The sequence below is a fragment of the Mercenaria mercenaria genome, chromosome 18, assembly GCF_021730395.1.
Source record: "Mercenaria mercenaria strain notata chromosome 18, MADL_Memer_1, whole genome shotgun sequence".
Lineage (NCBI taxonomy): Eukaryota > Metazoa > Mollusca > Bivalvia > Venerida > Veneridae > Mercenaria > Mercenaria mercenaria.
The window spans coordinates 32,195,473-32,211,524 of NC_069378.1; the positions used below are offsets into that span (position 1 = coordinate 32,195,473).

General features: G+C 36.0%; 1 protein-coding gene across 2 annotated transcripts in view; it reads right to left on the reverse strand.

Annotated features, from left to right (window-relative positions):
• The window catches only part of LOC128546054 (uncharacterized), a 93,629-nt gene extending 79,242 nt beyond the window's left edge, over positions 1-14,387 (reverse strand). The window contains exons 1-6 of one of the 2 annotated variants that reach the window (XM_053529592.1): positions 14,276-14,387; positions 11,377-11,477; positions 9,756-9,932; positions 8,947-9,123; positions 8,492-8,668; positions 4,026-8,054 (exon numbers count right to left, since the gene is read on the reverse strand). In XM_053529592.1, coding sequence (XP_053385567.1) covers positions 7,864-8,054; positions 8,492-8,668; positions 8,947-9,123; positions 9,756-9,932; positions 11,377-11,440 — 786 coding nt within the window. In that variant the 5' untranslated portion in view covers positions 11,441-11,477; positions 14,276-14,387 and the 3' untranslated portion in view covers positions 4,026-7,863. Of the gene's footprint in view, positions 1-4,025; positions 8,055-8,491; positions 8,669-8,946; positions 9,124-9,755; positions 9,933-11,376; positions 11,478-14,275 lie in introns of those variants that run through there. The other variant, XM_053529591.1, reaches the window with a different exon arrangement.
• Positions 14,388-16,052: the final 1,665 nt, after the last annotated feature.

Consider the following 16,052-nt stretch of genomic DNA (forward strand, 5'->3'; position numbering starts at 1 on the left):
TAATCAGGATTGATCTGCATCTGATATATACAAGCTATGCTTAAATTAGAAAATTAAAGGGTTTTCATTTGAAAATTATTTTAGTTTCGTTGCGAATGATAGGAAGGTTATTCATATGAGCTTAGAAAAACCTAGACTGTGTTCACATAATTTAGCAATGTATGTTGGTTGGTTTAACGGCATCGATCAAGCGGGCATGCATCCAAAGTGTGGTTGAAAACGGAATTTTGTTTTATGTTATGCTGTACTAGGTATAGAAGTTTAAGTAATAAATTCTGTTGTAATGTATTTTAGCTTTGTAAGAATATATGTTATTGTTTACATAGACACATAATATCAAAAGATGATGAAATTGCAAAATATATTAAAGATTTTATATTCAGAAACAATACTCTTGAAAATATGACTTTTTCTAAACATAAGTATAAGAATGTCATGTTTTGTTTATATATTGAGCAGTGTATATTTGTATGTCTTTGTCAAAAATTATGTCTGTATAATGACCACATGCAAATAATTAGCTGACAGCCTATAAACTTGCATTAATATGTCTTTTCCCTGAACTGCAACATAAATGCCTTCGGGAATGTTAACATTTAAGTATGGATTAATTCAGTCACTTTGAATGGTTTGAAATCTGTGGTGCATTCACAGAGGACATAACGGCTTAACTCGGTAACACAGCTCTTATTCAAACTTTTTTATACAAATTCTGACAAGACATCTATACATAAAAACGATCCTGTGAAAAAAGCTGAATGCTTTAATAAGGACTCATTGACGAACTTCAACTTAGTAAAATGTGCCGAAAACAGGTTATGTTTATGCAGATACAAAAGGGATACAAACAATTACTAGTATTCATACGTAGAAACGGGTGTATACAGTACACGGGTCAGAATGAGAGAAATTAAAAATCTAAAAACTAAAAATCGTAAAGAATTTTGGAAATATTTCTCGAAGACAAAGACAGAAAAGGACAAAATATAAACATAAACAATTATTATGAATATTTCTAGACGTAAGTAAACGAACTGAACGTTTCTACTTGCAACGAAGCAGAGGAATTTTGCGAAAGGAATTTAGATCCAACAGATCCTTTTTTGTTGAACTAGACTGTAGGGTAAGAAGCAGAGAAATTGAAAAGGTATTGAAATAATTAAAGCGAGAGAAAGCTTGCGCAAGTGATGGTCTTATAGTCTTGCTTGTTCTAATTGACTTTTGACAGTGGTTACCTTCCAGAAAAATAGTTACTATTACTATTATGTGCATTATATATGTCTTTAAATTCTACAAAAATATTTAATGAAGATGTCAATGATATAGCCATGTTATATGCAATGATAGCCAATAATTTTCATATCATTTTTGTTCATTCTCAATACAATGCTAAATCATACTATACCTTAAAACGTTATATAATATTATGTATAAATGTTTTGACCTTGTATTACATTGTAACAGCTTCATGCTTGAAGGTGGCTTATAAACTCATTGAGCCGGATATATTATGTGATAGGTATTTTGTATCTACATATTGTAACTAAAATAATTAATTTGAAAGGCCTGCAGACCTGGGGTAATTAAAAATGTAATTATAATTAATTGCAATTAAATTACATTTCCCAAGTAATTGAATGTAATTTGTAATTGTGTCATTTATCAATTACATGTAATTGTAATTTAATTAATTACAGAACAGTTCTAGGGTGTAATTGACAATTACATTCCAATTACTTTCCAATTACATGGCACATGCTAATCCAGTTTGTTGAACAAAAAGTATATATAATTTGTTCAACAAACTGGATTATTATTTTATGTTTATTACCAGTGACACTTCACTTTAACATGCTAATATGCATCTTATAGCTGTGAAAAATAACAATAAAATATTATGGTAGGTGTTAACTCCTTGGACATAGCTCTTTTGTTCTGATATTTGTTTAATTAGAACCAACTGGTAATCTTTGATGATGTCTGTCACTATGTTTTTGGAGAAAATGATCAAATTAGGATTTGAAATTGTTATTTGCATATTAATTATTGGAGCAAAAATAGAAATGCTTAGCATTTAGTTTAATCATTTTTATCTGTGATAAAATTTGTTGTATTAAATGATATAAACAACATAGCATTTCACAGTTCTAACAAGATAAAAAATTTAATTATTACTGTAGACATTATGAGTATTCTACAGTTTTAGTGACATAGTTATTCTAGGATGACTCATGAATGTTTTACAACTTATTTTCGATGTGGTCCTTTGGATAACTTGTAGTGTCAAGGATAAAAACTTAAATATATGTTTAAAATGTAAATGATTAAATACTGAAATAGACTAGTTAAATTTGAAACATATTGCAGAACCATGCAGAGAAATTCAGACCTCAGAGAAATACCTGACTTTACATGCATCTTCTCTAGCCGAATTCTGCTAGACGATGTATTAACTATTAATTAGGGCTGATTGTAGCTCTTTTTGCAATAATATTAAAGACAGAGTAATGTTCTCCTGCAAACACAGATTTTACTTTGAGCTTAAATTCAATTTTGAAATAACTGAAATCAGTTTACATGTGGATTATCATGTTTGTGTAGTACAAAGTAAAGAACTTTGCTACAGTGTTCGTGTAAGAAGCACTACATTTGGTATTGTAATTGAATGTAATTAATTACAATTTCCGATGTAATTGTAATTTAATTAATTACATTGCTAAATTTCATGTAATGGTAATTGTAATTTAATTGGACATTTCTCAATGTAATTGTAATTTAATTAATTACATTTTAAATAATTGACCCCAGGTCTGAAGGCCAGAGATGTAGCCAAAACAAAACCTTTACGAAAACTACGCAGCATCGATACACAAAATATATATTGTCTACCGTATATTAATTGAAATCGTCCAAACTGGCTGGTCTTTCTAATTATCTCAATTTGGAAAACGTAAGACCACCAGTCTATGATTTGCGAGTTGCGTTTCCTAACCTACTATATAATATATATCAAAACAATGTATTTTGTTGATGGCCATCCATTTCTGGTTGATTTTGGAAGTTATGAGTTGCGAGCAGGGAATAAGTTACCCGTAACAAGTAAAAGGTGGGTTGTTTATTTACTGTTGTTGTCTATTTTTTTCAGATAATTGTTTTCGTCAAAATGGTCTCTGGCATGGCTCGTTGGTTATATGCTTACATATATATCAATACTTGTGACTTTTCGAAAACACCTGTATAGATTTGGACAGCTCAAATGTTAGCTCATAATATGAGCAGCGTTCTTAACCCTTTAAAGAAAACGTTTCAGCCATTTGGTTTATTAAGGTATAAACTCTGGTCATATACTCTCTTTCGTTGCCATACTTGTTAGTAAAATATTAGTTTTATTTTGGTTTGCTATATTTTGTTGATAAAAATGTTCTATTATTAGATTACATATCCATATCTAATAACCAGAAAAATATGTCACTGTTTTCATTTTAATTCACTTGAAGTGTGTTTATGGTGAGTTATTAGAATAGGTAGATGGCCCGGCGTCCGGCGTTGGTAATCCATTGTCCGTCTTGCTAACGGTAAGAGGTTAGTGCTAGGACTGGTCAGCTCGGTGTCAGTATATTGTGACTGGGTGGGATATCATGTCACGTGTCTACGGGGTTATATTCCATTAAGGCAGTACTATAAAGTTGGGCATTGTGCTCACTGCTACAAGCAGACACCGTCCTTTATATGACTGAAAAATTGTTGAAAAAGACGTTAACCCCGAACACGCACGCACACACACTTTCATTATTATGACGGAATAATGATAATGATGATGATGATGATGATGATGATGATGATGATAGTGATGTTGATGACGGCAATGATGATTAATTTACATTATTTACAAAATAATCATGCTTGTTTACGATAGAATAAAAGTGATGATTATGGTGATGACGATGGTGATGATGATGATGACTAGACTATGCATTTGAGTGTACATTTGATGACACTTACAGAAATAACTATATAAACCTTTCGAAACGGCATTTATTTAAATTAATGCAATAAATATATGAATGTGTTACATTTGTGTTAGGATAGAGCTGTACAATCTTCTGTTTTGTTAAAACTATATATTTAGCAGAAAGTGAGAGGAAATTTCTTTTTGAGCCATGTGTATAGAAAACATACAGTATGGACAGACAATAGATATTTGTGCTGGTATTGAGTAAAATTGTTAGAATAAATAAGTTGTTTGGTAGCAATACCTGAAGTTGAATAGACGGGTAAAAGGTAAATGTTATCAAACCGTTGTCTCGTTTTGTTTTGTCCTCATATATGCGATACAGACTATACTATGGTTTATGACCAGAACAAGTTTTGTAAGAATAGACGCTTGTTATTGAACTCTCTTGTTGAAGTTGTTGTAAAAGCCTTTTTTAGGACTGAGGTGATACTGGTTGAACCGAACTGACCGGCATATGTCATATTAATTTTGGTTTCGCAGTGTGACTCTAGTTGTGTTTTCTGTGCTCGATATTTCCTATGCATGCATGTATTAAGGAAAACCTCTACCAGACTACGTAGGAAGGTAACTCCGTAATATATTGTAATGGCTTTGTCGTGCGGGTATTGCTGTAACATTAATTCTTGAGTATTTTATCCGCAAATTTCTATACAGTGCGCGACATGCACGTAGTGTTAAACCAAAATGATGTATATGCTTTACTGCCGCCGTCTAGTTAATATTTTTCGTCCATAGCCAAGGGCTATGTGCTTTAATGACTTTATCGTAAGAACGAAGTCATTAGTATCTGAATAATTGTACAGAATTTCTTGTCCTTAGATATTTAATTTTCTTTTGTTTAGTTCGTCGTGTCTACAGCATGTACATCCTCTTGCCATAGGCATTTCTTTATTGGTGTATGTTATTATACTGGAGCTAACAGAACTTATGGAGAACACTATCGAAGCAAACTAGGAGTGGCGGGGTCGACCTGGTTCCCCTTAGGATGGTGATCTATTATAATCATAATAAATGGCTGGATTGTTAACTTGTCAAGTTTACTGCCTGGCCAATCTCGGACTAAAACCAACAATACAATAGGATAGGGAAAATGTATTCGTTGAATAGTATTGGAAACATTAGCTTTCGGCGAGTTTGAGAAAAAACGCAGAGAAATGACACTGGTCAAATATAGTTTAGTATAGTTATTTATTGTTACTTTGGCAATTACATTAGGCGATAAAATCTAATATGAATTAAGGCACTGCCTAGCATGGGGATTTATCTTTAATATGTATACTTACGAAGAAATATTCAGGTTAAAGGTCAGTAATTTAAATCCTTCTTTGTTTCATATAAAAAAGACAACTTCGGGTCGTCTTTACGTATCTTTAGACAACATCATTTTTTCCTTCACCTATTTTTCATGAAAGTTCTATCACAAATTAACGAAAACATGAAAAGAAAATAGGGGGTTATGTAGTTTCTAGTGAAATGCCAGTCAGTTGTGGTCTGCTTTCCTAAAAATGGCGCATATTTACTCTCGTCCGCGCAATAAACACCTACTTCCGGTTTCGATCTGCCAAACTTGCCATGTGGGGTGTATGAACATGAAAACCGTCTCATTTCATGCAGAATGTATTCTAGTAGTGAAAACAGTGATTAAAGCACTCGTTCTACACGAATTTGCGCATAAAATGGGAACATTAGGATCTATTTATTATGGACTTCTTTCGACTACACCACGGAAGCACATTTTCGGCCGAATTACTGACCTTATTCCTTCAACACTCAAAATTGAAGTTTACATTTAGTGTCATCATACCTCTTTCAGCGAATATCATACTTTGCAAAATTTACGGGAAGCCGTGACGGTGGCGTCATTCACCGTGTTCTCGCGCTGGCTTTTAGGATTTTTTTGTTTCTTTGCACTCCACGCAGAAACTTGACGGCCTTTACACTTCCGTACTGTTTTAAAAGTGTTTTTCAGTTGCATGTACTGTTTTCATTTAGACAACATCACTTTTTCCTTCACCTATTTTTCATGAAAGTTCTATCACAAATTAACGAAAACATGAAAAGAAAATAGGGGGTTATGTAGTTCCTAGTGAAATGCCAGTCAGTTGTGGTCTGCTACCCTAAAAATGGCGCATATTTACTCTCGTCCGCGCAATAAACACCTACTTTCGGTTTCGATCTGCCAAACTTGCCATTTGGGGTGTATGAACATGAAAACCGTCTCATTTCATGCAGAATGTATTCTAGTAGTGAAAAACGGTGATTAAAGCACTCGTTCTACACGAATTTGCGCATAAAATGGGAACATTAGGATCTATTTATTATGGACTTCTTTCGACTACACCACGGAAGCACATTTTCGACCGAATTACTGACCTTATTCCTTCAACACTCAAAATTGAAGTTTACATTTAGTGTCATCATACCTCTTTCAGCGAATATCATACTTTGCAAAATTTACGGGAAGCCGTGACGGTGGCGTCATTCACCGTGTTCTCGCGCTGGCTTTTAGGATTTTTTTGTTTCTTTGCACTCCACGCAGAAACTTGACGGCCTTTACACTTCCGTACTGTTTTAAAAGTGTTTTTCAGTTGCATGTACTGTTTTCATTACGAAAAAAGAAGTAAAAGAATCATGTTGGCGCGGTTTACGAATTTCAGTGACTGATTCTGGGTGCTCGGATGTTCTTGCAGACAACCAGTCTGCGTTGTGTACATAAGCCGGAACCGGAAAACATTGAAAAAATTGCCTCAGTATATGCAGACAACAAAGACGAATAACTATATACGGACGTTACCGTCTCGGGGATTTTCATCCCCTAATATGAAAAAGGCAAAGCCTCTGAGCGAGCGTGACAAAAGAAACTATTCACTGCTTAAAATAATTCGCGAGAACCTATTCACTTGAAAAGAAACAAAAAATTAGTGTTATCATACCTGTAACAGCGAATATCATACGTTGCAATATTTATGGACAGCCGGTGTCACGGTGACGTTATTACCTGTTTGCCGCTTTATGCTTTATGCTTATTAATGACATTTTATCCTTTTTTCTGACCAATGCTTGATCTTTTAAAAGAAAATAATACTTTTTTCTACGAACTGGAAATCTTTCTTGCATTATTATTGAGTGATGGATAATATTCAGCAATCAAATGAAGTTCTGTATTCACTGCCAACAAAGCATTTCCTGTGAGCACCTGTCCACTAGGGACGCGCTTTTCGTAAAATAAAAGCAAAGTTCAAATTATTTCCATAACATAACTTTTTAAAAATAAAGACACCTAAATGGATATAGAGATTGTAACTCAAATATGAAATTAAAAAAAGAAATAAAAAATTCCCGACTTTGACGGAAGTAGAACAAAATGGCGGCGCCCAGACGTCGACGAAAATTTTTGAGCCACATCACTTTGCCTCATTCGGCACACCTTTGTTATATTCGCCTACACATTGCAGTAAGGCGAGCTACGCGCTCGCTATTAGTAAAGAACTGAATGTTTGGATGAGATTACATGTATTATGTAAGTAAATATGATATTCAATAATCATTAGCAAGTTTTAGGTCATTAGAGATAAATTCATCAATTCATTAAGCATTTACCCTTAACTTTCCTTAGCTAGGCTTGCCTAGCACTTTGCATTTTCCTTGCATTGTCTAGTGCATGTGTGCTTATCATTATAGCTTTAGCATCGTAGCGTCTTCCATTTCGTTTCTGTGCATTCAAGGTTGAAACTGTCATTTCATATTTCATTTCATAATAGTTAATTTCGTAGAATATGCCCTGATATTTTCTTAATTTTCTGTAATAATATTATTATGATAAAGTCACTTCCTTATGTCAGTTATTTTCAATAGTCAGATGCGTCAGGGATTTTAGTTTTGATGCACCAACAGTCCCCAGTCCCGGGAAAATGCTCATTGTTTCCTTGCGTGAAAAGATACCCTAAGTCATCCTCACACCATGCCCTCTGGACTTCTGGCGTGCGGCTTGAGCCCATGGCATCTACGTCGTCGTCCGTCCAGTAATGGCACTCGTATACTGTAAGTATACAACATACTACATATTAGGTTAATTGTGACAAACTTTCCCGAAAATTTCAATGAACGTCCAGGTCCTATAGCAGCGAGATCTTCCTGTGTCCAGTAGTAGCAGTAAAAGTTGTCTTGAACTGCAATTAGATCTATATAAGTATACTGTGATCGAATACAATACTACAGGATTATTGAAAACTGACTGAAATGCTACGATGGCCACGATTACATTTGTTTTCCATATGATATGCACAGGGAACAGATTCCCTTTTACTGCTGTCTGTTTCGTCCACAATATTTCTGTTCCTTGTTAACAAAAATAAATGACCTTAGGCAAGGTATTAACGATAAATTGAGATACTCTTTATCACGAAAATTCGGAACTAAGCGGTCTGAAAGACCTGTATTATATATTACTTGATATTACCTATCAATAGAAAGTACCTTTAGGTTGACAGCACCAACAAGTTCCACAGTTGGGATAGGCTTTGTTGTTTCCTTGTGTAAACACTCTTCCTGTGTGACTTTCACACTTCTCCCTTTCAGTCTCCACTGAACGCACGGGTCCCATAGCAGCAAGGTCTGCTTGCGTCCAGGTATAGCAGGAAAAGTTGTCATGAACTGCAATATATAATACTACAGGATTGCTGAAAACTGACTGAAATGCTACGATGGCCATGATTACATTTTTTTCATATGATACACAGGAAACAGATTCCCTTCTATTACTGTCTGTTTCGTCTGCAGTATTTCTATACCTTGTAAACAGAAATAATGACCTTAGACAAGGTATTAACGAGAATGCTCTTAAAGTTAGATTTATCACGAAAATTCGGAACTATGTTGTCTGAAAGACCTGTATTATATATTACTTGATATTACTTATCAACAGAAAGTACCTTTAGGTTGACAGCACCAACAAGTTCCACAGTTGGGATAGGCTTTGTTGTTTCCTTGTGTAAACACTCTTCCTGTGTGACTTTCACACTGCTCCCTTTCAGTCTCCACTGAACGCATGGGTCCCATAGCAGCAAGATCTCCCTGCGTCCAGGTGTAGCAGGAAAAGTTGTCGTACACTACAATATAAGTCTACTGTGATCGTACATAATAATACAGGATTGTTGAAAACTGACTGAAAGTCTAAGATGGCCCCAATTACATTATAATATGATATCCACAGAGAACAGATTCCATTGTAATGCCGTCTTGTTTCGTCAGCTATAATACTGTTCGGCATAAACAAAAATAATGATCTTATGCAAGGTTTTTACCAGAGCATTCTTAAAATGAAATGCTCTATATTTCCGAAATGCGGAACTAAAAAAACATGTATTATATATTACTAAATATTATTTATCTAAAGAATGTACCTATGCGTTGACAAATCAACAAGCCACAGTTTTTAGCAGGAAAAGTTGTTGTGATCTAAAAAATACAGGATTGTTGGAAATGAATGAAATGCCACTAGGTCATGATGAGGTTTTCCCAATACCAATCTTGAGTAGGTTTTAGTAATTCTTCCTATGATATATGGAGAGAACTGATTCCGTCGTAAAGTCGTCTGTTTCGTCCGTAAAAGTTCAATTTCCTTAAATAAAAAAGATAATGCTCTTTGGCAAGGTATTTACCACAGCACTCTTTTAGTGAGATGCTCTGTATAACCGAAATTCGAAACTGAGAGACCTCTATTATATATTGAAGAAAGTACCTTTGCGTTGACAGCACCAACAGGTTCCACAGTTGGGGTAGTCTGCGTTGTTTCCTTGTGTAAACACCCTTCCTGGATAACTTTCACACTGCTCCCTTTCCGTCTCCACTGAACGACCGGGTCCCATAGCAGCGAGGTCTTCCTGCGTCCAGTGGTAGCAGTAAACGTTGTCTTGAACTGCAATATAAGTCTACTGTGATCGAATATAACACTACAGGATTGTTGAAAACTGACTGAAATGCTACGATGGCCACGATTACATTTATTTTTCATATGATATGCCCAGGGAACAGATTCCCTTTTACTGCCGTCTGTTTCGTCCGCAATATTTCTATTCCTTTTAAATAAAAATAATGACTAAATTGTCTGAACGACCTGTATTATATATTACTTGATATTACCTATCAAAAGAATACTTTCTTTGTTGAAAACTGACTGAAATGCTACGATATCCACGATTACATTTTCTTTCATATGACATGCACAGGGAACGGATTACCTTTTACTGCCGTCTGTTTCGCCCGCAATATTTTATTCCTTGTAAACAAAAATACTGACCTTAGGCAAGGCCTTAACGAGAATATTCTTAGAATGAGATACTCTTTATCACGGAAATTCGAATATAAGTTGTCTGAAATTCGGAACGTAGCTGACTGAATGATTTGTATTCTGTATTTTACAACCTGATGTAGACTAAAACGATAAAGTCATAGCGTGTTGTTAAAGTGAATGTGTCCTTTGTTGGACTACACTGAGAAAAACGCAGTATTGATTTACTCCTACCCCAGTAATTAGATATCAATATTTCTAACATGGCTCGAATTGATTTCCAGTTAAACAAAGAAGAAAATCAAACGCAATATATCCTGCGATAAACAACGGTTGACGCACGGACTGGTAAGAGAGCATTATGACGTCAATTTTGACGTCATGTAGCCGCCTGACGTCCGATACATAACTCCTCGCGTAAATGAATTCCAGCATAATATTTATTGAAATATATTAACGTGCATGTCAGAATGAAAACAATCAAGACCTTCTTGTGATTTATCGTCTAATTTACCACGGTTCATCGTTCAGATGCTTCAGTATTTAACCACTCGGGCTAACGCCCTCGTGGTTCAATTCCTACGCATCTGAACTCTGAACCGTGGTAAATTAGACGATAAACAACGCGAAGGCCTTGATTATTTGTTAATTCTAACATGGCTCGATTTAATTTCCAGCTAAACAAAGAAGTAATCAAGCTCTGTATATCCTGCGATAAACAACGGTTGACGCGCGGACCGGTAAGAGAGCATTATGACGTTTATTATGACGTCAAATTGCCGCAAGACGCCCGATACACTACTCCTCGGGTAGATGAAGTCCAGCATAATATTGAATAAAATATGTCAATGAGCATGTCAGAATGAAAACAATCAATGCATTCTTGTGATCGTTCAGATGCTTCAATATTTAACCAATTCCTACGCATCTGAACTCTGAACCGTGGTAAATTAGACGATAAACCGCTCGAAGGCCTTGATTTTTTGTTTACTATAATATAAATAGTCATTATGTCAGGTTACTCAAAATACAATGGCTGAAGTGTAACATGTTCACAAATGTTACTACTTACCGGCGTGAGTTCCCTCCCTGATTAAGACGGTGACCAAACTGAACACAATCATAACGAGTTCCATTATTCTTTTAAAGTATGGAATTCAGGTGTTTTCTCATCTGTGTAAATACAAAGACAAAAAAATGCGAATACTGTTTAGTGTTTAGTGAATATATAGCAATAAACTTAATTATACTTGAAACCCGGAATACGGGAAGCCATTAAGCTTGCTTACGGAAGGTCGGTGTTCTAAGGTTCTACTGAGGTGCCCGTCCGTGGTGAAATAATGCACGGAATGGTACTCAAACCACTGAATGTATTTTGATGAAACTTAGCCTGGATGTTCCTTGGGTAGTCCACTACCAATATTGTTCAAACGGTTCCCATTGGTTGCACAAAATGGCCGAGAGGGCTAAAAATAGAAAAAACCTTCAGACAACATCTCCTCCTAAACCGCTGGCCCGATTTTGAAATAAGCTGACACAAATGGTCCTCATGTAATCTTCTACCAAGTTTTTAAAATTATTTCGATTCGTCAAAAGAAAAGAAATGGCAGCCAGCGGGCGTGGTTACTTTTCCCTATATGTATATAGTTGAAACTTTAAAAATCTTCTTGAATGAAACTTCTGGCCCGATTTTAAAATAATTTCACACATTTGGCCCTTGTCTTACCTTCTACCAAGATTGTTAAAATTATTTTGATTTGTCAAAAAACAAATGGCCACATGATTATTTCGATTCGTCAAAAAAATGGCAGCCAGCGGGCGTGATCACTTTTCCCTATATATATATTATTATTATTATTATTATTATTATTATTATACCAGATTTATATAGCGCCCTTTTCATGATAAGTTTCACGTTCAAAGGCCTTTTACATACTAGTTCAAATGCAGCCACACAGGGCGCATAATTCATCCTCTACTAGTACAGACAAAGAGCGATCTGACCAGAGGGAAAGAGTGAGACAAAGCCCCCACGACAGAAAGATCAGAAATCAGATACAGGCTTGTCCGGCTAACTTAGCCTAGCTCGTTGCGAATAGACAGCCTGGTTCTTTAACGTGCCCAGTGTATAGCTCTGATACACGCTGGGTGGGAAACACTGAAAAGCGTTTCTGAAAATTCCCGAGTAGCTGTCGGGGATCGAACCCCCGACCCCAGGATTGGAAGGCCAGTGTGCAATATATATCCCAGACTTGCCTTTCTTTGCTTTAAACTCTCATTGTCTTCCACAACAATGCCAGGTTAGCATTATATAATGCTGATTCTCTTGAAGGTGCATCGGAGAAAAACATACGGGAAATAATGTTTTTTGGTCGCTGACAGTGCGAATAGACAGCCTGGTTCTTTAACGTGTCCAGTGTATAGCACTGATACACGCAAGGATTGCCTGGGTTCCTGACCAGTACACCTCTAGTTGGGTGGGAAACACTGAAAAGCGTTTCTGAAACTTCCAGAGTAGCTGCCGAGGATCGAACCCCCGACCTCAGGATTGGAAGGCCAGTGTGCAAACCATTGAGCTATCCGTCCACCTTTGTATATATATGTATATAGTAGAAACGTTAAAAATCTTCTTGTGTGAAACTGCTGGCCCGATTTTAAAATAATTTCACACAAATGAACCTTGTGTGACCTTCTTCCAACACTGTTCAAATCATTTTGATTTGTCATAAAACATGTCCGGCAGGGGCAGTTGTCATTTTTTCCCTATATGTATATATTGGAAACTTTAAAAATGTTTTTGTCAGAAACAGCAGGCCCAAACAATTTTACACAAATGTTCCTTGGGTGACAATTTATGAAGATTGTACAAATTATTCTGTTTCGTAAAAAAACGCTTGATTCCATCCGTCCGTCCGTCCATCGTCAACAGTTTCTTTAAACGACATCTCCTCCAAAATCACTGAATGGATTTTGAGGAAACCTTACTGGGTGGCCCTCTTTCAAAGGTGTTCAAAGTTGTTTAAATGGTTCCGATTCATTGAACATATGGGTCACTTTGGTTAAAAATCTGTGTTCAGCTACCAGACATTTTATAATAATCTTCTCAGAGGCGATAGTAGTTAGAGGTGATGTCAGGGGTTGACTTTCTACCGTAAATTGTTCAAATTATTGCCCTAAGGTCAGAAATCGCGACGCCCCTGAGTGTGAGATGTATATAGTATATGCTTATATATATTAAAAAAAACTTTGAAAATCTTCTTTTTTGAAGCCATAATAGCTAGAGCCTTAATGTTTGGCGTGTGATATCAGAGTTTGACTCTCTGCATTTTAAAATTGTTAAAATTATTGCCCTAAGGTAAAATATGGTCACGCCCACGTATATATTAAAAAAAAAATTTGGAAACCATAATAACTAAAGTCTTGACATTTTGCGTATGATATCAAGGTTTGACTGTCTACCGTAATTGTTCAAATTATTGCCCTAGTTAAAAAATTGCAATGCCCATGCGTATGACATGTATATAATATAGGCTAATACAAAAGAAACTTTGAATATCTTTTATCTGAATCCATAATAGCCAGAGCCTTGATATTTATGTAACTGTGTACTTGTACCATTACGTTATACAAACACACCTGAAGCCTTTCACACAGAACAGCGCTTTAGGGTCAATAACCCTCTTATTGAAATGATGTGCTATTCTGCACTGGAATCTTTGAACTATGCGGGCATCAATGTACATGTATCCATGTGCTGATCAGATGCCTCAAGTTTAACATAAGTAAACAGCGATTATGTTATTTCTGTTTTATCTGAGTTAATATTAACAGCTGAAATTGTTTTGTGAAGAGAAAATATGAGGATGAATCTAACAGATAATCCACGGATGAATATCGGCTAACCGATAATCAAATATTTTAAACGTCATACTTGACAACATCAATTATTCAATTAAAGGTACTTTATTTACCTAAATCCTATATTCCTTGCACAAATTAACCAAATACCAAACAATCTTTCGCAAACTTAAACTAACTTGTAATGTTAATATTCACCCGCAATGTAAAGCAGCGTCTTTCGTCATTTTAGTATTATATGTTTTAAGACATAAGGCAAATAAAACATTTTCCTTGATTTCAATGACGCGTCCAAATTTTGCCTTTTTTTTCAAAGGTATGGCGTGTTCAAATTTTGCCGTATTTTCACGGTATGTCGAATGCAAGTTATGACATTTTTTCTAGATATGACACCTGCTAATGTTGCCGTATTTTCACCTGCACGTTTTGCAATATTTTTCACGGTCATCATGCCAGCATATTTTGCCGTGTCTTCACGGTATGACGCCTGCACGTTTTGCCGTATTTTCACGGTACGACGCCTGCACGTTTTGCCGTATTTTCACGGTATGACGCCTGCACGTTTTGTCGTATTTTCATGGTATGACGACTGCAAATTTTGTCGCATTTTCATGGTATGAGGTCTGCAAATTTAGACATTATTTTCACGGTATGACACACGGTATTTTCATGGTATGACGTCTGCAAATGTTGACATTATTTTCACGGTATGACACTTGCAAATTATGCCGTATTTCAAAGGTTTGTCGCCTGCACAGTTTGCCGTATTTACACAGTAAGACGCCTGCATGTTTTGCCATATTTTCAGGTTATGACGACTGCAAATTGATTTTAACGGTATCACGCTTGCTAATTTTGCCATTTTCTCACTTAATGACTCCTGCAAATATTTCATTTTTACGGTTAGAAGCCTGCAATCTTTTCTGTATTTTCACGATATGACGCCTGCACGTTTTTTGAAATTTTCACGGTATGGCGCTTGCAAATTTAACCGTTTTTATTGTATGACGTCTGCACGTTTTGCCATTTGTACCACGATAAGACGCCTGTACATTTTGCTGTGTGTTTATGGTATGACGTCTGCACATTTTGCTGTGTTTTTTACGGTATGACGCCTGCACGTTTTGCTGTGTTTTACGTTATGACGCCTGCATATTTTGCTGTGTTTTTATGGTATGACGCCTGCACATTTTGCCGTATTTTCACGATATGACGCCTGCACGTTTTGCCGTATTTTCACGGTATGACGCCTGCACGTTTTGCCTTATTTTCACGGTATGACGCCTGCACATTTTGCCGTATTTTCACGGTATGACGCCTGCACGTTTTGCCGTATTTTCACGGTATGACGCCTGCACGTTTTATCGTACTTTCATGGTATGACGACTGCAAATTTTGACGCATTTTCATGGTATGACGTCTGCAAATTTAGACATATTTTCACGGTATGACACTTGCAAATTATGCCGTATTTCAAAGGTTTGTCGCCTGCACAGTTTGCCGTATTTACACGGTAAGACGCCTGCATGTTTTGCCATATTTTCAGGTTATGACGACTGCAAATTGATTTTAACGGTATCACGCTTGCTAATTTTGCCATTTTCTCACTTAATGACTCCTGCAAATATTTCATTTTTACGGTTAGAAGCCTGCAATCTTTTCTGTATTTTCACGATATGACGCCTGCACGTTTTTTGATATTTTCACGGTATGGCGCTTGCAAATTTAACCGTTTTTATTGTATGACGTCTGCACGTTTTGCCATTTGTACCACGATAAGACGCCTGTACATTTTGCTGTGTGTTTATGGTATGACGTCTGCACATTTTGCTGTGTTTTATACGTTATGACGCCTGCATATTTTGCTGTGTTTTTATGGTATGACGCCTG